The 20,971-nt window shown below is 40.6% G+C and overlaps 5 protein-coding genes and 2 long non-coding RNA genes across 7 annotated transcripts in view; 4 read left to right on the plus strand and 3 right to left on the minus strand.

The window, feature by feature from the left end:
- Window positions 1–20,883, plus strand: part of LOC145451021 (uncharacterized) — an 89,306-nt gene extending 68,423 nt beyond the window's left edge. Inside the window, exon 2 of the long non-coding RNA XR_013918673.1 lies at window positions 20,428–20,883. This is a non-coding gene — a long non-coding RNA (uncharacterized LOC145451021). The remainder of the gene's footprint in view (window positions 1–20,427) is intronic.
- The window catches only part of LOC145449982 (uncharacterized), a 337,566-nt gene that overhangs the window by 301,811 nt on the left and 14,784 nt on the right, over window positions 1–20,971 (plus strand). The gene's annotated exons all lie outside the window — the stretch shown is intronic.
- On the plus strand, window positions 3,008–5,141 carry LOC145450160 (ras-related protein Rab-4B-like). The gene is made up of 8 exons (XM_080328659.1): window positions 3,008–3,157; window positions 3,218–3,298; window positions 3,361–3,475; window positions 4,189–4,251; window positions 4,308–4,462; window positions 4,527–4,622; window positions 4,763–4,966; window positions 5,022–5,141. The coding sequence occupies exons 1-7, from the start codon at window positions 3,142–3,144 to the stop codon at window positions 4,876–4,878; spliced, it is 642 nt and encodes a 213-aa protein (XP_080184785.1). The 5' UTR covers window positions 3,008–3,141; the 3' UTR covers window positions 4,879–4,966; window positions 5,022–5,141.
- On the minus strand, window positions 5,150–9,960 carry LOC145450159 (uncharacterized). Its single transcript, XM_080328658.1, has 8 exons — window positions 9,756–9,960; window positions 9,493–9,631; window positions 7,461–7,576; window positions 7,281–7,402; window positions 5,983–6,070; window positions 5,662–5,921; window positions 5,490–5,584; window positions 5,150–5,426 (listed from the first exon to the last, which is right to left on the minus strand). The coding sequence occupies exons 1-8, from the start codon at window positions 9,837–9,839 to the stop codon at window positions 5,347–5,349; spliced, it is 984 nt and encodes a 327-aa protein (XP_080184784.1). The 5' UTR covers window positions 9,840–9,960; the 3' UTR covers window positions 5,150–5,346.
- LOC145451016 (GATOR1 complex protein NPRL3-like) lies at window positions 12,638–16,630 on the minus strand. The gene is made up of 2 exons (XM_080329503.1): window positions 14,923–16,630; window positions 12,638–12,906 (listed from the first exon to the last, which is right to left on the minus strand). The coding sequence occupies exon 1, from the start codon at window positions 16,628–16,630 to the stop codon at window positions 14,927–14,929; it is 1,704 nt and encodes a 567-aa protein (XP_080185629.1). The 3' UTR covers window positions 12,638–12,906; window positions 14,923–14,926.
- On the plus strand, window positions 12,776–14,436 carry LOC145451020 (uncharacterized). The gene has a single exon (XM_080329506.1). It carries the CDS (start codon window positions 12,776–12,778, stop codon window positions 13,622–13,624), a length of 849 nt encoding a protein of 282 aa, XP_080185632.1. The 3' UTR covers window positions 13,625–14,436.
- LOC145451018 (lysophosphatidylserine lipase ABHD12-like) lies at window positions 16,753–18,037 on the minus strand. The gene has a single exon (XM_080329505.1). The coding sequence runs from the start codon at window positions 18,035–18,037 to the stop codon at window positions 16,883–16,885; it is 1,155 nt and encodes a 384-aa protein (XP_080185631.1). The 3' UTR covers window positions 16,753–16,882.

Consider the following 20,971-nt stretch of genomic DNA (forward strand, 5'->3'; position numbering starts at 1 on the left):
AGGTGTTTACGAATATAATTATATAAGCTGATGAGATCATCGTTAACCTACTTGTCGAAATTTGCTGTTGTCGTTGGTAAAATTTGGTCCAACTATTATTCATTTCAATAGTGTTCTGCAGCTTCACTAAAGCTGTTCGGGTGGATATAACTTTCATTCGGACTTGTAATGACTCGAGTTATGACTCGACGCGAGTCATGATTTTTTGGTGACTCGTCTTGACTCGAGTTATTTTTTCAAATGCGTATGACTCGACTCGTACTCGAGTTATGGCATGTACATGATTCGAGACTATGACGGCCAAGACAGAGATTTTATTGTAACTTCGAAGAATAGTGAAGTCCCCACATAATTAGTAATATTCTTCTATCAGTCCTGATACTTGTAAAAGGGCCAGAAACTGTTGGGACTCAGGAAAATTACGATATTATGAAGGCGACCAATTTTATATCCCTCTACAAGAGTTTAAAAAAGTGGGTTGAACCTATTGAACTCAAAACTGAACACTGAACAGTAAACGCAATGACCCGGACTTCACTCGGTGGTGAATTGAAAATGAAAACTCGACTTGACTCGAGTCAAAACTATTGGTGAGATTGACATGTGACTCGGAACCTTGTGACTTGGTTATAAAAGGTTACCATATACGTCCTCCTTTAGGAGGATTTATCGTTCTTTTTATGATTTTTGAAAAAGTCCTCCTTTTTGGCAATTCGTCCTCCTTTACAGTTTTTAGGGCTAAGATAGTGGATAGATTCGTGGGAAAATGCGCAATGCGCATGATGGCGCTAAATAGGAAATTATTGGTTCGAACGAAAGCAATGTATATATATCATTGAACGAAAGTGACGACTTTTTTCAGTCAATAGCGCAGAGTGTGAAAATAAAACTGTATTTCTGGAGTTGAGCCGAACAGTTGGCCTTTTTTTAGTCAATCAACCACAATGTCGTAGAAAATTTACCATTTTCTCCGGACTTACTCCAGTATTCTAAGTCTGAAAATTTTGAAAAAGTGTCCTTCTTTCCCTATTACAAAATATGGTAATCCTGTGGTTATATAACCCTGCCTTGACTCGATATATATATATATAAGTCGAATGTTTTTATAGAGAGGTAGATTGAAGCACGTATATTCCCGTACAGCCGTAGATCTCTCAAAGATAAAAATTTTCAGTCATCGATAATATCATGATGCACGGTTATTTTACAATGTTTCGCCTTATCCCTGATTTTCTGTTTCTGATCAGCTCATCAGCTGTCTGAAAAGAATCGCTGGGTGGCATCTGGCACTTTTGTGGCGAGCAGACGGAATTTACGTTGCAAATAGCCAAGGACGATAGTTAAGCTAAAATTAACATATTATAACAGCTGATGTGGCCATCCCCGTCAATGAACATTTATAAAAAAGCATGAATTCGAAGTCCAAATTTATTAAGCCATTCATGCACTCGTGTTTCCCCGTCTTGAAATCGGGTTTTAGAATCGACGAAAAAGCATTGAATACATCCCACCATCAATGGTTACACCAATTTCGTCTAACTCTAGTTCGTTTACGATGTTCATTGATTAATTTCTTGAATACTATCAGTTTAAGACGTCACCGAAATGCTGTTGCGCGTCTTATAAGTACCGTAAACCGGGGTAACTTTGGACTTAAGGGTAACTTTGGACACTAAGCAGTAAAAGATTTGAATGGTTATTGATGAAAAAGGGTTGCCGCTGGATGTCCAATTCTTTTTCATGAGACAACAGTACTACAAGTAGTCTCTATAAAAGGTGGATTCATTTCACTACGAGATAAACTTGACCCAACATCGATAAATTAATGGAGGGGGTCAATTTCGTCAAAATTGATGGCCAATAAACTTCTTACAGCCAAACATAGATAGCATGTGATTCATAGATTCAAAACTTGGCAGCAGATACCTCTATGTAGTCTTAATTCATGGCCAAAATCTCAGTGGGCTCACCCTTGGATCAATACAAGAAAATGTGATGTCCAAAGTTACCCCGTCAAATTTTATCAGAACGGGGCAACTTTGGACAGTGAAAAATGTGATATTTAGAGCTCTGGAAAGTGGCTGCTTCATCTGTGTCAAAGGGTATCGTCAACTATATTCCTTATGACCGGCCTGATGGCTTCTTAAAATGGAATGAGAAGGTTAATAAATTAAGAGTTTGCCAAAATATGAAAAAATGGGTAGGCAATGAGCTGAGAGATTATAATCAGGTGTAAGCTACTTGAAAAACTGATCACATACTCCTAAAGATGCGCCTGCTGAATATGGGATATCGTAAATTATGACAAATATATCCATCAGAAGACATAGGAAAGGGAAAATATATCTTTTCTAGAACAGTAATATATTCGAAATCGGCAATAAATCACGCTAACATACTTGATGTTTGCTGTCGATTGCTGACACTGCCAGTGGGATACCCCATTGTCACCATACGTTATTATAAGTCCAAATTGGTGAAGGCATGAGGGAAAATTGAGTAAAGGGATGAATAAGGTGGCATTAGCCTTTATAAACTACCAATTTTTTTTTTTTTTTGGGGGGGGGGGATTAGGTAAAAATCATGCAATAGGCCAGACATATACTATTTTGTTTCAGTTTTAGTCACTGCTCTCATCAACTCTTACCAAATAAGCCTCATTTACGAGGTTTTATAAACAATAGAGGGTAAAGGCATACAAAAAACTACATTGTCCAAAGTTACCCCACATGCAGGGGTAACTTTGGACACGGATAATTTACAAAAATAAGGTACTTATTTATGACCATGAAGATTTTGGATTAGTTAATTCTAATCTTTGCTCCATGACTCCAAAAAACACAAAACTTGCCTCCCCTACACCCTAGCATTTCCAAGATACAAAGCGGAATTGTTGAGAATTGTCCAATGTTACCCCGGTTTACGGTAATCATCTTTTTCAATCATTAAATCTTTGTGAAATCGAAAAACCTATCCTTCATTAGTACTGGGATTAATATAGGAAAAATCAAATCAATATTAATTTCTAAACTCTGCCTAATCTATAGCAACAACATATATAGATATATATATATATTTATTAAATTTGATTGATTGAAAATACTCACGCATAATGGAATTTCTCTGAGGAAAATATTGACAATGCCAGAAACATATGGTATGTAAATGGTCCCATCACATTAACGAGTTGATAATCATGCTGCCTTGTTTTCTCAAGACTTTTTGTTCAAATTCCTGGTGATAGGAAGCGCAGGAGCTGGGAAATCTTGCATTCTGCATCATCTCTTGGAGAGCAAATGTAAGTATCTCCCAGCTTATTAGTTCATTTTTTCTTTGCGATTAAAATTTCTCTGCTTTCAGTCAAGGGGGATTCCACGCACACTATTGGAGTCGAGTTTGGATCTAAAGTAGTGACCACTGCTGGGAAGACTGTCAAGTTGCAGATATGGGATACTGCAGGTCAAGAGAGATTCAGGTCGGGCTGACTGAGAAATTGATGTTGTAACTGAATTACCAAGAATTCATAATTGTTGTAATTACAATTTGATTTTCGCTCATTTTACAGCTTCATCACTGATTTCTTTCTGCATTGACTTTTATATTTGAACCAAAGTGTCTATTTTAATGTGTTTATAGTTCCAGTTCGCAATCTCCGCATGTTATGCCTGAAGATGGTCAATAATAAAGTAGGATACTACTTCAGTTAACCCAAGTAGGCTTGCCTTCTTGCAACACGGTATATTGTTATAGTGCTTCCACTTCTACTTGAAAATTTTTTTACACAAAACTTTTTACAAAGGATTTTGGAAAGTAGTTATAATAGGATAAGTTTGCATCATTTTTGAGTGAAATTATCAAGAACCGTGTTGAATAGACACTGTATCTATTTACGAACTTTGTCATTAGTCATTTCGTATTAGTCACCAAGATACATCTTGCGGTCTCAAAAGGAACCTCATCTGCATCTGCACCCCCCCTCCCCGACCTAATATACTTTTTCGGGACTACCTACTTGATCAGCCTACTATTCCTATGACTATGTCTGTCAGAAACTGTGTATATGTCAAAACTTTTTCATTGTAGTCCTCTAGTTAATGATAAATGCTCCTGGAAAAGGTGTACAGGTGATGTCATAAATAGCAGTGGCAATGGAAATGTATGCCATAACACAGTAACTTACATTTTTAGGTCAGTTACTAGAAGTTACTACAGAGGAGCGGCAGGAGCATTGCTTGTGTACGACATCACAAGGTATTGGTTCACTGTTAATATGCTGTTGGAGGAAGAGATCGGTATTTCTGTTTTAGTCGGGAATCTTTTAATGCTTTGACAAACTGGCTGAGCGACGCAAAGACTCTCGCAAGCCCCAACATTGTTATTATATTGTGCGGAAACAAAGTTGACTTGGATGCAGAGAGGGAGGTGACGTTTCTCGAGGCGTCTCGATTCGCACAAGAGAATGGTCAGTGTACCTGCATTATTTATGGTGAATTAATATGGCTCTCTGAACTTCATGACATGTACAGAAATAATGTTCTTGGAAACCAGTGCTCTCTCTGGTCTAAATGTGGACGAAGCTTTCTTGAAGTGCACCAAGACAATACTGAACAAAATAGAGTGCGGTAAGTACCCTTGCAAAGTGCTCACTGCTCAGCTATCAAAGTTAAAATATGTCACACCGCTTGTGTAGTGCTTAGTTATATTTATCGCAAATGAATGAAATATCGTACAAGCAACATGGTCAGATTGAAAATTGTTTCAGGCGAACTGGACCCAACACGCATGGGATCCGGTATCCAGTACGGAGACAGCACAGCACGGCAAATGCACAGGACCACACCTCCGAGAAACACACAGGAAAAGTGTCCCTGCGGATGATGCATCCCTTTTGCACTTTGTTGAACTTGACTATGTACAACACATTCATATCAGTATATGTACACAGTGCGCGCGCCAAGACTGTAAGGCGTGTCGACATTCATATCAGTATATGTACACAGTGCGCGCGCCAAGACTGTAAGACGTGTCGATGTAGATTAATAGTTAGCAGTCCACGGTGACATCTTTACGTCATGTCCTCTGTGCAATCATTTCATTCTTGGCGTTTTTTGTTCATGAATAAAAATACCACCCAGTTGTCAGCGCTTGCCATGAATAAAAATAGTGGGTTGTCAGTGTCCACCACATGGTAAGAGAGGGATGATAAGCTGTTCGCATCCGCCTATATCAAGAGTCATTTTATTTCCATGTGAAATGCTAGGACTTATACAGTGGGAAGCAATAGTTCGCCCCACGCACTGCGCTCAGAACCCATCCACGCAAGATTTTGCAGCAATTTCGATGTCATCATGATGATTTTCTGAATCCCTTGAGAATAGGATATATGTTGTTGAATGCTTCTTCGATTTCCGTCCTTACCTTCGCACCTGAACGACGGAAAGCTAGTTAGAATCTGGAGAATGAAATGGAATTGTTTTGCATCGACTTACCTGTCAACACCACCTTTCCGGAAACAAATATCAGTAACACAATCCTGGGCTTGACCATACGGTATATCAAACCGGGGAATAATTCTGGCTCGTAGCTGTAAAACGACACAATGACTCATTCGTTGGATTGGAAAGCAATCAAAGACATCCATCCATTGTTTCGTGGCCTTACCTTGAAAATTGCCCATGCGTCAGTACCAACCCCTCAAGTCTGATGGGAAATTTGACGTCGACACTTCCCACCATATTCTGTATTTGAAAATCGGAAAACTTAGCGGGAAATCCCAGCTTTTGAACGACTCTGGCATATTTTCGAGCGGCCAATTTTGACTTTTCTTCGCTCTTGGCGCCAGTGCACACCATTTTTCCAGAGCTGAAGATCAAGGCAGTGGTTCTCGGCTCCCGAATTCGCATGATCACAGCTGCGAAACGCTGGAAGGAAGATTACATCGTATCGCAAATATTATATAACTATCGAATTTGCTGAACAAACCTTGGGGTTGTATTCGGCGTTTCTCGCATGCAAAGCTATTCTTTTAAGGTCAAGTTTGCATCCTAGATTCACAGTCGATACAATATTTCTGAAAATAAGATATTCCTCGGTAAGGGCGACTACATCATGATTTCTGTAATTCTGCCATTGGAGAGCATCTGTTGCATAATCCCGTTTGTGCGGAAAATTATCGAGACGACAGATTTTGAGTCGTCTGGAGGGGCCGTTCACACTTTCATTTGTGTGCCTTGGAGTAGACGTTTCTTAAAATATACAAGTCAAGGCTGCGCCAACAAAACGAGTTCATGTACCATCTAAAAATACTATTCAATTGTATATTGAAGTTCTGTACCTTCAAGAAGCTCTTCATCTAAAAGTAGTAGCCTACATTGAACGCTCTCTTATTCGAAATTTCATGGTGGTCACGTCATGTTTTGTGATATGATTGCCATGTTTTGTGATATGATTTTTTCCAATTCACTACTAGTTGCTGACGATTACCCCTGACGAGTGTCAGCTGATAATATTCGGGTTCAATTCAATATGAATATACTGTTCAATTGTTTATTTCCGTAGAGTGCATGAAATTGAATTATCAACCATCCGGTAATGAATTGCTGGAGGTTGATCTGGATTCTCCACTGCAATGCTATTGCAATGCATTGTTAACGCCCAGATAAAGACAAGATGAAGGAAGAATGAAAAGTTCGAGAAGTGTCAAACAGAATGACAGCCGAAAGATCATGTCCTACAATGTTACATTGGGCATTGATAATAATAGTAGCCCCAGCAGACCGAGGACGATGTTAGATTGAGGAACCGTACTCGGTCATTTAAACATATTCTTCTCTGTTCATTACACCACATTGTAGAGCTTCTTGGAGGTACAGAACTGCAATATACAATTGAATAGTATATTCATATTGAAATGAACCCGAATATTTTCGGCTGACACTCGTCAGGGGTAATTGTCAGCAACTAGTAGAGAATTGGAAATGACTTTGTATATCAACAATCGTATCACAAAATATGACGTCACCAGCATGAAAGAGAGATCGTTCAACACCACATTGTGTGTACTCTACTGCATTGTACACTGTGTGTCCCGAGCTGATAAAAATATAAGAATCACCTATTATCACTGGCATGAATAGATGCCAAGAAACGTAAAACATGTACAAAGTAAGATTGCAAATTGTTCATTTCATTCAAACGGAGCATATTTTCCAGAACAAGTAGGTTTCACAAACATGCCCAATTTAGTCACGAGTTACACATGATATATGAAAAAGACTTACTGAAGCTGCGGTGGTCCCACACCAAAGTCCGCAGGAGTTCGAGGCGTCATCGGCGTCGGGACGCTGACACTGTGCGGATATCCGGGCGTTCCCATCGAGTGATAGCTACCAGGAGTTGGGACCTTCGAGGGATCAACAATGCATACGATGAAATCGCAAAATAAGATTGTTTATAGATACCGGTAAGCGCGAGGACGGAGCCGGACTCATGGCTACAGCGTTTCTCTGCTGCATATCTCTTTGGTTGTCGTCGTTCTGAGATTGCGGTACTCGGTCAAGAGCGACATATTGAGTCGCTGAAATAGTGGGATACATGTCAGCAACAAATTAGTGGGATCACAGTGAAAGTCCGCACATGTGAGAACAAAGTTCAGAGCAGGAGAGACCAACCGATTTGGCCAAATGGCCAAAAGTAGGGTTACCATACGTCATGTGGGTATTTCGGGTATTTCAGGAGCTGAGCTAGAGATGACCTTTTTTTTTAGTCAACCACTAGAAAATGTGCAGGGAAAAACTGTATTTTGAGCGGCGAGCGAGAAAGTCGACCTTTTTTTTAGTTTTAGTCAACCGACCACGCAGTGGGAAAAATTCAATATTTTTTCAGGATTTTCCACCGGTTTTCCAAGTCTGAAAAAGTGTCCTCTTTTCGGATTTCCAAAATATGGTAACCCTAATATAAGCGACTAACGGATGACTGCTCACGGGTCACAGGTTGGCCATCCCTGCTTTGGAGTAGAGTAGCCTACGATAGTTATTTCTAGTTTATCTTCAAATTTACCAGCAGTCGCTACGAAGAAGATACAAACAAAAATAGAACAACATGGTGATACAGAATATCGGCACTTCTTCGTTATTCCCCACACATCGAAAAAATGATCCCCATGACACCAATAAATGTTTCCCCATGAACATAAACAGAAAAATTTATAAACGTCAAAATGAATTGTTTTTCGCGTTGGGGTGGGATAGACGGATATTAGGGTTGAGGAGAGGGAAGATATTAGGGTTGGGGGAGAGGGGGATATTAGGGTTACGTGAGGGGGATATTAGGGTTGAGGAGAGGGGAGATATTAGGGTTGGGGGAGAGGGGGATGTTAGGGTTAGGAGGGTTAGGGTTATGATTAGGGTTAGGGGAGGTGGGATATTAGGGTTAGGGGAGGTGGAATATTAGGGTTAGGGGAGGTGGGATATTAGGGTTAGGGGAGGTGGGATATTAGGGTTAGGTTAGGATTAGGGTTAGGGGAGGTGGGATATTAGGGTTAGGGGAGGTGGAATATTAGGGTTAGGGGAGGTGGGATATTAGGGTTAGGGGAGGTGGGATATTAGGGTTAGGTTAGGATTAGGGTTAGGGGAGGTGGGATATCATGTCCCTAACCCTCTTCTCCAACCCTAATATCACCCATCTCCCCAACCCTAACATCCCCCTCTCTCCAACCCTAAATCCCGCCTCCCCTAACATCACCCTCTCCCTCAACCCTAATATTCACGTCCCCTAACCCTAATATCCCACCTCCCCTAACCCTAATCATAACCCTAACCTAACCCTAACCCCTAACCCTAATATCCCACCTCCACTAACCCTAATATTCCACCTCCCCTAACCCTAATCATAACCCTAACCAAACCCCTAACCCTAATATCCCACCTCCCCCAACCCTAATATCCCACCTCCCCTAACCCTAATATTCCACCTCCCCTAACCCTAATATCCCACCTCCCCTAACCCTAATCATAACCCTAACCTAACCCTAACCCTCCTAACCCTAACATCCCCCTCTCCCCCAACCCTAATATCTCCCCTCTCCTCAACCCTAATATCCGTCTATCCCACCCCAACGCGAAAAACAATTCATTTTGACGTCTATAAAATTTCACATGTTCATGGGAATCATTTATTGGTTTCATGGTGATCACTTCTGGATGTGTGGGGAATAACGAAGAAGTGCCGAATATCTATATACTTGTTCTAGTGGATTGGATCAACTGTTGAAAAGACGATGACTCCTAACTAACTTTCCCACTTGGCACACAACAAGTATAACTTTACAAAGAATAGTTATTTCGCGAAATAATTGGCCACCTACAACTATAAAACAGGTCACCCTATATACACTTACAACGTAATTGAGGCCTTAATACCCGCAGTCAACAGATATTCCACATCCAACCGAGACATATTCTATTTTGACATAAACAATAATAGATAACTTACATGATCCTGGTAAATTGGTATTTCTTGGTTGTGAAGGCGTACCATACATTGAATGGGCGCCGTAAACTGGCCTTTGAAGAGACTGCTGAGTGTGCATGGGATTGTATCCACTTGGGTTTGGTAAACTCAAAGCTGCTCCCTGAATGTTCAAAAAGTAACGGTAATCTGATGGACCCCTCCATTCCACTTTTGCAATTTTCAACGATAAAACAGTGCTAATTATTGGAAATATTTTGGCAAAATCAACATGCGATCAAGTATACCTGTCTGCTTTGTTGCTGTTCAAGAGCAAGCTGACCCGGCAATCCTTGATTGATGTTATTAGACATGTTTCTCTGTGAGTTCATGGCTGCTAGGAAACCACCCACCCAAATACCAGACGCAGATCCTCAGCAATACGATCTCTGTTCGTTGAAGTATCGTACGTGTATCTTTACCACATACTGACGAAAAACGCAATTAAATGATAGCGCCTCGAGTGACGAGATAGGATTTATTGTCTGCTGTTTTTCTTCGTATCTGACGTCATATTTACTATATGGCTCATCACCGTAAGTTATATGAGTTACAAATTCACATTACTTCAATCTTAGATTAAGAATTGCAATACAAATATATAGTAACACTTATACTGCAATACAGTAAAAATAAAGGATGGAGTTTTGGTTGAAATCAATCGGACGATCATCATCATCATCATTGGTTTATTAGCAATTTTATCAGTTCAATACACCACAAAAATGCGATACAATGAAAAGACAGGAAGATGTCGAAGCGACAAGGAGTAGTCTATGGAATCTGACACCCACCTTGGCCTAGGCGATGTAAAGAGGAGGCATGCACACTGAATGAAAGTAAAGAAGATAGTATAGAAGAAGAATGCGACAAGAAATAGGGCGGCATGTCATGGGAAGCGAGATCGATGTCCAATTTATCCTATAGATACAGCTTGTATTTTCACTTGAAGGTCTCGTGGGTCCATGCTCCCTATGTGTTTTACCTTACCACTATGGTCTTAGCTTAGATTTATACAATACTGCTTATAGCATTTTTTTCTACAATACTTCGTGACTATTTTGCGGCAATTCGGTGGCGTGCATTGTATTTTCTTGAAATTATTCCGATGTTGAGAGGGGGTCAAATTTAGTAGGGACTTTTTGAGCATACCGCGTTCGGTGTAGCGTAGCTGTAAATTGTTATGCTTTGAGTATTACGCTCATAAATGTTTCTATGTTAATAAAAACTTGCTTGAGTGGCATTTTACCATAGCATTCGAGAAATCTTTGACGGATGAGTGACCTTTGATCGAAGGTCGATTTTTGCTGCACAGATATTAGCCGCCTGCGGTCTGCTTTTGCTGAAGGGCTTCGTCGGCCGGTGAGAGTAAATAACCCCGAAAGAAGGATACAAAAAAGAAGGGTTGTTGAATTTACATGAATACCACGTTTAGAAAGCACAAAATGAGTATCAATTTGCGATAGAAGGGGTTTTGAGGATATGGCGTTCCATATCTTATTTTGAAATAATTTGTAAGGTCGTTGAAATGTACATGGCCTCATCCCAGAGTGGAATTGGTGGCACCGTCACGCAGAATTTTCTGTTCAATTAATTCTTCTATGCAGAAGAGGTCTCATCACGCAGGATTTATTTAAAAAAATGAACCGAGATTCCATAGGGGGCCTCAACAGGATTAATAACTATAGCTGCCAGCCTGCCACCTGTCAGCTCGAATGGAAAGTTATTTAAAACCTTGGGAATTAACTGGATTGTGGATTTTTAGCCGGATTCCAAACCGTTCTTTGTGTTTCCTATTCTTGCGCATTTTCTGTGAAGTATTATTGTGTCTCGCCTTGAGCAACTTCTCTACAGTTTGTTATCGACTACGAAACTCTACATAAATTGAGCGTGAAATCGGTCTAGCCGTTTGATACTCGATACATCATCTCATTGGAATTAAGTCACGATCATGTCCAAGGACGATATTTTCTTTAAAATCTACCTATTTTCTCAGTTATTGTAGTACAGCTTTCTAATGAAAATAGGCAATCGCGTTGCTGTCACTTTAGTATATCATGTCTCACGTGCGCAATGTGAGAATATTGTACAGGCGGATATTGAAATTGCACTTCCACCTACCACCTGACCTTAAAGCTGTTGGGGATCAGTATGTTAAAGCAGAATTCAGGCATCATAAATCTGCTAACCCTGAATTTGTTGCTCCTTTTTTAACCCAGTGGAGAGAATATGCCGATCTACTCGAGTCGCAAATAGCTCACAACTTGTCACAAGGAAGCGACCTGAATCCAAGTGTCGGTGCTAACATTCCCGAAGAAATTTTGACAGAGGATTTTAACAGTGACCAAGTGGTTCAACTGCATGAATTAATGAAGGAGACTTCAAAGCCAAGCACTCAGTTCAATATCAAAGAGGAAAAATGAACATAATTCGGAAAATGCCAGTTTCTGCTGTGACGGCATTGAGAAGGGTGAAGTGGTACCACGCTACTTCCAGCGTTGGCAAATATTCATACCTAGATGACATGGACAAGTTGAGAAATCCAATTGATGAACTGTCGTATTCTAGACTAATGAAGTGGTTCACGCATCCCCCAAAGATTAAAGTACCGCCCGTTGATGACACAGAAATATGGAGGAGTGTTGGAGGCTCGTCCCCTCCCGAATCAGAATATGAAAAGGGCAGTTCGAGCAAGCACAAAAACGAGTAGTCATGATTCAAGAACTGATCATTACTATTTCTCGCGCAGGCATTGTAGGCCTACATGACAGGGGGTTATATATCTTATTGGTTCAAGGATTCCAGTCATTTGAATAAAGCATACCAGATATGTCTTGCGTTGCTTCGCTATAGGAGTAGATCATGCTTACCGGAATGGATTCTATCAGGGCCGCTATTGTTAGCATTAACAGTCTGTAATGAGGCACATTAGCCCTCCCCCCTTTGGATTGTGTTCTGTATGCTTCAATGGCTGAAGCAAACCTTTCAAATAACTTCGGTCCTAATAGAACTACTGCATTGTACTACCTTGTTACTATTGAAGCGGAGTATCGCCTACTCCAACACTCGTACCCGGATTCTTCTATAGCTCTGCCTGGAGCTACAATGTAAAAATGTAATCCCATTTCAGTACTGCGTCAACCACATGATATTTGGAAAACGTATAATTTCAGCGGAATCTTCTTTGTACGTCATATTTATGAAAGTAGCCGACTTTCTTTCTTCCTATTAACAGCATTAACATAATTCTCCACATCTTCACAATTTCATGGCCGAACTTGAGGATCTGCCATTTGACGATGTATTGTGCAAGCACATCCTCTGTCATTTGTCCGTGCCGGACCTTTTCCGATTGCGTGCTGTGTCGCGTTTGTTTCGTTACCTTGTTGAAAGATATTTCTGTGGAATGGAAAATATGGATTTATCAGAACAGGGTGTATCATTGGACAAAGTTACTTTCGAAATCATAATGAAAGACGGCACGTCACTGAAAACATTTGTGGTTCCACACATCGGCGTTTGGATAACTGACGAACTACTGATACCAGTAATGCTCAAATGGAGGCGTTTGCGTGTAATAGATTTACGTAACTGTTACAAGCTTTCAAATGTGAGCGTCGACGCATTGGCTGCGACTTGCAACCAACTCACAAGCGTAAATCTGAGCGGGTGCGGGTGGTTACATAAGAGTAGTTTTGCCAAGCTTGTATCAAACAACGAGCACTTGCGTTCTGTTCACATCAGAAAGTGCAACAGCCTTGATGACACTGTTGTCGAATTGATGGTCAAACGTTTGCAGCACTTGGAGTCGCTCGATGTATCTGAGATAAGTAACCTTTCAGACTTGAGTCTCCATGCAATTGGAAAGCGCAGTCAGAATTTGAAGCGTCTCAGTATAGTTGGGTGTTGGCGGATGACAGACACGGGCATAGCGATTTTGGGTGAATACTGTAGCCAACTACGGGCGCTTGATTGTTCTCATTGCCGCGATATAACTGAACAGGCTTTATGTGCCTTGAAGCGCAACGGAGTCATAGTTGATGATGGTATAATACCTTTCGAAAGGTTATCGTCACTACCCTCACCACTATATCACCGCATTCATCCTAATGTGTAATCACTAATCAGTAGGTAAAAAAATGACCCTAAATCAGTCAACAAAATTGTGATCGATGCAAACAACGCAATGTATAGTGTGCTGAAATTGTTCTATTGTCTATGTGATTCTTATATTGTATAGCCTACTGTTGGTTGAGCTCATTGCCATCCGTATCTCAGCCAGACCGTACCGTTCATAGCCCAACCTGGATGGTTTGGGGGCCAAGTGTCATGTCTGGCAAGCACTTTCATATGCCATACCATGAGATTCGCCATAACTGATGTGAAATATTTTGTTCCTTGTAATGCTAGCGTGATCATTATCAAAACCAGTCTACAAGAGTGTGTATGAGGCAGGGGCGGCCGATCCGTATCCCGCAAGATGGTTTCGAGTGGCCCGCGAGGTAATTCTCGAAATTAGTTATAATATCCAAAAACTAAGTTACCCAGTTAATTTATTGCGAACTTGTAAGGTCAAGGTACCAGTCACATTTTGGTAGATCATCGTATATCACCATAAAGTCTAATATTTTGTGGCAGATTTATATGACTTGGCATTTTTCTTACCACTTAGCGCAATTTTATTGTCACCGATTTCTTGCTTTTAGTGTTTGTATCCCCTTAAAAATCAAGCATACGCTTGATTTACAAGATTGAATCTAAGTGTATGCGCGTCGCAATTATAAGTGTCGTCAAACATGAGACTTCGCGTGTACACTAGCCAAAAGATCGTATGCGATGAAACCGTTGCACAAAATGATAGACGCATGTTCGCCGAAATCCTCAATATGTACCAAGCAATATGTGCAAGTAACATTATTATTGACCAAATTCATTCATCGACTTTGAAAAGTTTTTGCGCCGCGCGCGGCCAGGTACTGTATGCATGCTGCGTCTTCATGTCATAATTGTTATCCATTTTGATGCGTATTAATATTAGTCTTCAACATTCAAGCCCGCTCATAAATCTCATGTGGGCCTTTGGCCGAAAAGGTTAGCCAACCTGGTATACGCTATCTAAATTGCTTGTACCTATGCATGTTTTCTCTGTCAAATTCAAGTCAATCGGCGAAATTATGCCATGATCACTGAAGCAGAATGCTCAGCAAAATTGGTCACGGGCCAGCACTCAGTACATGAGGTATTTATTCACACCTTGCTGATAAAATGAAATGTGCTCCATATAGTAGGCCTTGGTCATTTGGCCACATAACAAAGACACCGGTAAACGATATTTACGTCAGTAGCCGGTCACACAATGTGGAATCACTTCTGTGAATGATTTTAGGCAAACCAAAAACAACAAACGGCACTAACCTCTTCACATACAAAATGCGGCGGTAGTGCCATCTTCTCTTAGATTGGTGACCAGCAATGGACTAAATTTATCCAGCACTCTCAGCAATTGTGCGCGGCTCATATTTTCATTGTACATTATTTCTTCGAGATGGTAATCGCCATTGAAATATTTCACGAGATTGAGGAACAGTCTTAAATCTTTTGGAGCGCCAGACGCCTGAGTTGCTAATATTGCACACCGTTGTTCGCTTGATAAACTCAGCAAAGAATACTCCAGATCCTCATCAAGTGAGCCTGGAGGGATTGCAGCATTTCTATCACTGACGCAATGGCTTTCGTCAGGCGAGAAGAATACATAGGTGTGCATCTGTATCAAAAAACGATGTTGTAGAAGCCAGAATACGACTTGAATCAGCTTTTCTTCATTTCCGTAAAAAAATTCATGCGGATTCTGGTGAAGATCACTCAAGCGTGTTGGCAAAGAGAAATGTGACAAAACCTCTCTTAAATCCCAGTTGAATTTGACGAAAAATGCTCGCAGCTTTTCAGAAAACGGGCTGAGATCGGCGCACGGAGCGGTCATGTAAGTGTTTGAGTCACACATCGGATAAATAACCATTGCCTTTCCCCAATATACTAATTTTGAGGCAAGTTCATATACTTGAGTCAATGGTAAATCTGTGCCTGATGACAATACTTGGAGAGATTTTGTCGCCTCGTGCATAGATAGAAATCGACTCAAAGCTGGGGAGTAATCGTCCAGTAACGACGAATAAACGTCCTTCATGTTGAATATCAAAATTCCGTGATACGGTCGTATGTCTTCGACGACTTTTTTGACCAAATCAATCGAAATTGCTTTATTCGATACACCGCTCTTGTTGTGAACTTTATGCAGCAGGCAAAAACTGACAAGTGTCGAGTCGTTAATTCTGGTATTAATTATACCGGTGTCTCTCAGACTGTCAAATATCTTTGACAGCTGACGAGCCAAGCCAGATTTATTCAATATGGTGTTGTAGGCATCTTTCGGAGTCGCCATGGTTTCCGATTCGAGGGAGACTTCGTCTTCATCGTGTACTGAAAGCATCAATCTAGTTTCTTCGCTCACGTATTGACAACGTTTCTCTTCAAATCTCAACGCGATACCCAACTGCAGTGAAAGTTCCTGATAGATTTCCACGATCGCGTATTCTGATGTTGCTCGTAACACAAACACAATGTTAAAAGACCGCAAGGTCGAATCCTCGTCACTCTGACAATGTGATTGTTCATCTTCATCCAATCCAAATTTGGCTTTGATGCTGACGAATTGCTCCTGTTCCATAGAGATCGGAAAGCCAACGAATCTGATTCCATTAATTTTCAAATCAAATTTTTTCCCACATACGTTCGTGTTTCCGGGGCTTAGTGTCAGCGCGAGTAACTCGTCGCTAAACGACTCGATTTGCTCAACTTCGTTTCGCGGCGTTTTCAGACAGTCTTCGTGCTCCTCAGATAAAGAGGAAGGCTGTTTTTTGTTGAGTTGCAGTGTGGACGCAGTCATCCGGGTGTACGACAGCATCGCGGAAACATCTTCTATGCGATCGAAGGGATACCGAAATAACAACTTGCTATTTACTTTACTGCCAAACATCGACAGCATGATGCTGATTGGGCACCACCTCTCCTCCTGCGACGACATAGTTGCGATACCGATCTGTAACAGACTAACAAGTATCCGCATTGTGATCACTAGTGGATATTGAAAGATTGTGATTCTAAATAGTCAAATTTTTGGCTCGTGACCGAGGTTTTGAAAATGTACCGTGACATTTTACCAGATAGCTTGTTTCACTCAACCTTACATTTAGAGAACAGGAATTTTCGTCCAACAATCAAATATCAACAACAGGCTAAAATTGTGACAATGACAACACTAGTGTATCTTCATCGGTAACCATTTTACAACAAAATTGCTGCCCACGAGGACTTCATCTCACACTAAAATCACATCATCGTTGGATTCCTCGCTATCGGTACTGGACATAAAATCTCTGATTATCGAATAAAGCTGTTCACACTTGTACATATAGTTGTGGGAATATTTATGGTGACCTCTAAATTTTACAAATTTGTGTTTCACAGTATGTTTGCTGCGCTTAATTCTTTCGTGCAATTCTATCCCATGTTGAAATGGTATTATATCGTCGTCTTCTGCATGCAGCAGTAAAACAGGATCCCGTATTTCCATGACATGTTCATCAGTCGTCATATAGATATTTCTGGCACTGAGAGTGTGATTCAGGATTACCTCAAGCAATGAACTTGGATAGACGAGGTTGAAAAGATATGCCGGATAACTGTCTTTCGCTCCTTGGATGATATTTGTGAAACCGCCCTCAAAAATTAGACCATCAATCTTCAAGCAAGCGTCTGGATTTGAATCACAATTATTCCATAATTGACGCATTGACAACGACAGCACAGCAGTACCCAAAGAATGACCCCATGCAATTATTTTGGCATTGCTGGAAGTTCTCTTGTTTATCCATTCGGCTACACACTGAAAATCCCTTGCCATTCCAATCTCAGTTGGCCAGCCTGATGAGTCACCAAAGCCTCTGTAGTCAAAGGCGACAGTATGAAAGTATCTGTCTTGTAGGACTCTGTATAAATCCGCTCTGTGTGCTCCTTCCCCTGTAGCCCTCGACATTGTGCTGCCATGTAAATAGATGATAACTTCTCCGGCATCACGCAAAGCTTCCGAAAGACTTTCTTCACTTGGAAAGTCATCATCTTTATACAATTCTATTTTATTTTTAGGCAATATATGCCATATTCCGAGTTTAACATTGTCGCAGTTTACATAAAATGTCCCGGTTCCACGTAATCCGTATTCTCTTGCTGGCATTGACAAGGACTTCACCTCATTTTTTCCCAGGTTCAAGTTCATAAATACTAGTTGTTCCGAGATTTGCGGTACCAAGAACAAAGACGCAGGAATCAGTATATAAAGCAATAGAATAAATTGACACGTCCGCTTGAATATTGAGGGCACAGTGCAAATCTTGTTTTTAACATTCTCATCGGATATCGCAACGGCCGGATCTGAGCCTAGCTCTTGCTTTTCTTCGGCCTTACGGCGTCTCATAACAATTCTTACATCTAATAGCCTACTGAGGTAGGCCTAAAGGCTATGTTAAGCAATTAGATAGTCACCTGAAATAAACAAAAAACATTGCAATTTACATGGAACTACAAGCTTGTGAAATTAATGAAGCGTGCTATTGATGATTCCGTGTACATGAGAATAATATCACCATCACGATGAAATGCACAGTGGCAAGAGCTAATCAATGAATCCAGGACTTAGGCGAAGATAGCAATATATTTCACTGGTAGGTCATTGCACCACATAAAAAGATATGTAATGGTATAGCAATATTGCGGGATATTGGGCATGTGGAAATACATTCTGGTCTATCATGCGATTGCAAGTTAAGTTATCACAGATCAAACATCACCAGCGCTACTGTTGCATGAAGTTCAAGCAATCATTTTGGCAGAATTGTTACAGCAGCATCAACAAATCAGTAGGTGATGCAAGTAAGCAGGAAAAGGGCTGTTTCTTAAATTCTCAGCATCTTTAAAGATATGCGACATAGAAGTGGTTTATATTCGAGATGCCTAGCACTAGCGCTTTCAAGAGGCCCTGTGGATATAAAGCTGTATCAGCTGTACCAGCTGTATCAGCTGTATCAGCTGTATCACTCTGTGGATATAAAGCTGTATCAGCTGTACCAGCTGTATCAGCTGTATCACCCTGTGGATATAAAGCTGTATCACCCTGTGGATATAAAGCTGTATCAGCTGTATCACCCTGTGGATATAAAGCTGTATCAGCTATCAGCTGTAACACGGCTCTATCAGCTGTATCACTCTACCTGTATGGAATCTGTGTCTTGTGTTCAAACAATTTTTGATTTTTTTATTATTATTTTTTTAATTACTTTTAACTTTGAGAATCATCGCTGCTCCCATATTATAGACCAGGAGTTCTCGAACTGGGGGGCGCGCCCCCCTTGGGAGTGTGAAACATCTGAAGGGGGCGCGAAGAAGCGGTCACCTGAAAAATGGAGCGCGATTTGCCTCCAATGCAGGCGTGTTTCTCTCTATATAGACCCAATTTCATATTTTTTATTCTCTCATCAACATTCATAACCGACCATACCACCAAACAATCTGCTGGGGTTGCTAGCATCCCAGTTGGATTTTGTGATATGACGATAAGGGGGGCGCGAATGATGATAAGGGGGGCGCGAAATTTTTCACTATCAAAAAGGGGGGGCGCGTCAAAAAAAAGGTTTTGAACCACTGTTATAGACAAACCATACCGAGATTCACCCAGGTATCACTCTGCAATTAGTATCAGGTCTATGCTATGTCTGGGATGCGCGAAATAGCCTAGTATAGGCTGTCACACGTTTAGTGAGTCAGCTCTACTCGCCTACACGCGCGAAGAAAGAGAAATTTCTATATTTCTTGATTGAGTCGGTCAATATATGATCGGGAATTGCATATAGATTGCTATCAATTTTTATAACGTCTCTCTGCTCACGTAATCTAATTTAGGCTACCGGCTGCTGGTAGAGCTGAGTGAGGTGTGCTTGAAAAGGTAGGAGCCCTCGAATAATAATTAATTGAACATCTCCGGGTGTGTATACCCGTTGGCAGGAACGAAACAGCACTTCGTCAGGCTCCCCAAAAACCTGGCATCTTGGGCTCTTATACGGTGATAAAACGTCCCCATCACGTTGTTCGCTTTATTGCCACGAAATTATTGTTGTAATGTTTAGTAAGCCAGCGTGAAGCGCAAAAATTTTCAATAATTCATGATAAAATCGGCCTATAAGATCGAGATACAGCTGTGATACAGCTGATACAGCTGATACAGCTTTATATCCACAGGGTGATACAGCTGATACAGCTTTATATCCACAGGGTGATACAGCTTTATATCCACAGAATGATACAGCTGATACAGCTTTATATCCACAGGGTGATACAGCTGATACAGCTTGATATCCACAGGGTGATACAGCTGATACAGCTTTATATCCACAGGGCCCTTTCAAGATTGTTGCAACTAATTGGCTGACAGGCTATGTGAAAATAGTTGGATGCTTCAGCATTACACAATGGCAGGTTACAATAATACCCAAATTCACAAATCGTGATGAACATCAAGAGATTATGGCTGGGAACAAACCAATGACCCATCATTGCTACATGTCAAAAGTAGTTTGCAAGTTAATGCAACATGAAATTCCTGTTTGCATTCATTACTACCAAATGTGAATGCAGCTTTGAGTGGAACAGTACCTACTTACATGACAATATTAAATAGCATCAAACTCAGAATTTGATCACACATGAAATTTGGTAGCTTATTTCATCATATGCATGAGGAAAAATAGGGATGGGTTCTATATTCAGGTGATTCACAAATGTTTTTAGTTTGGTCTGTCAATGCACATGTAGTTTCTGACACACGAAAAATGTCGCTCGTAGATAATTATGCAACAACTTGAAGACAAATATATCTTAATTATTTATCTTACACACCTCTATTTTTTGTCTAAGTCAGAATGGATTGTAATATCTTATCGCCTCAACAATTTTATCTATTCCACGTCAAAATAATGGCAGAAATTATGGATCCAACATGAAATAAAGAGGCAATATCATGAAAAAAATTATATGAAAGATTCAACAAAGCTGAAACATGGCGCAAACCAGTCAATCTGTTTTATAATTTAGCAAAATAGGTGAGAACATGTAATAGCAATGGATTGCCTAAGCGTGCTTGGATGATACATTTGAGGGATGAATTGATGGTTATATTATCGACAGTAAAAAAGCAATATAGCATTGTGCTGGAAAAATTCCTTCATGCAGAGTTTCCACTGAAGAAGGCAATCATCGTGTAAACATGCCCAGGTAGGAAGGCATATGCAGTGTATGTTGACATGGCGAAGATGATCAGCATACCAACATCTAAATGACAGCAACAGTGTACAAAATG

The sequence above is a fragment of the Botryllus schlosseri genome, chromosome 11 (assembly GCF_051294905.1).
Source record: "Botryllus schlosseri isolate E-star chromosome 11, Bs_hap1, whole genome shotgun sequence".
Taxonomy (NCBI): Eukaryota; Metazoa; Chordata; class Ascidiacea; order Stolidobranchia; family Styelidae; genus Botryllus; species Botryllus schlosseri.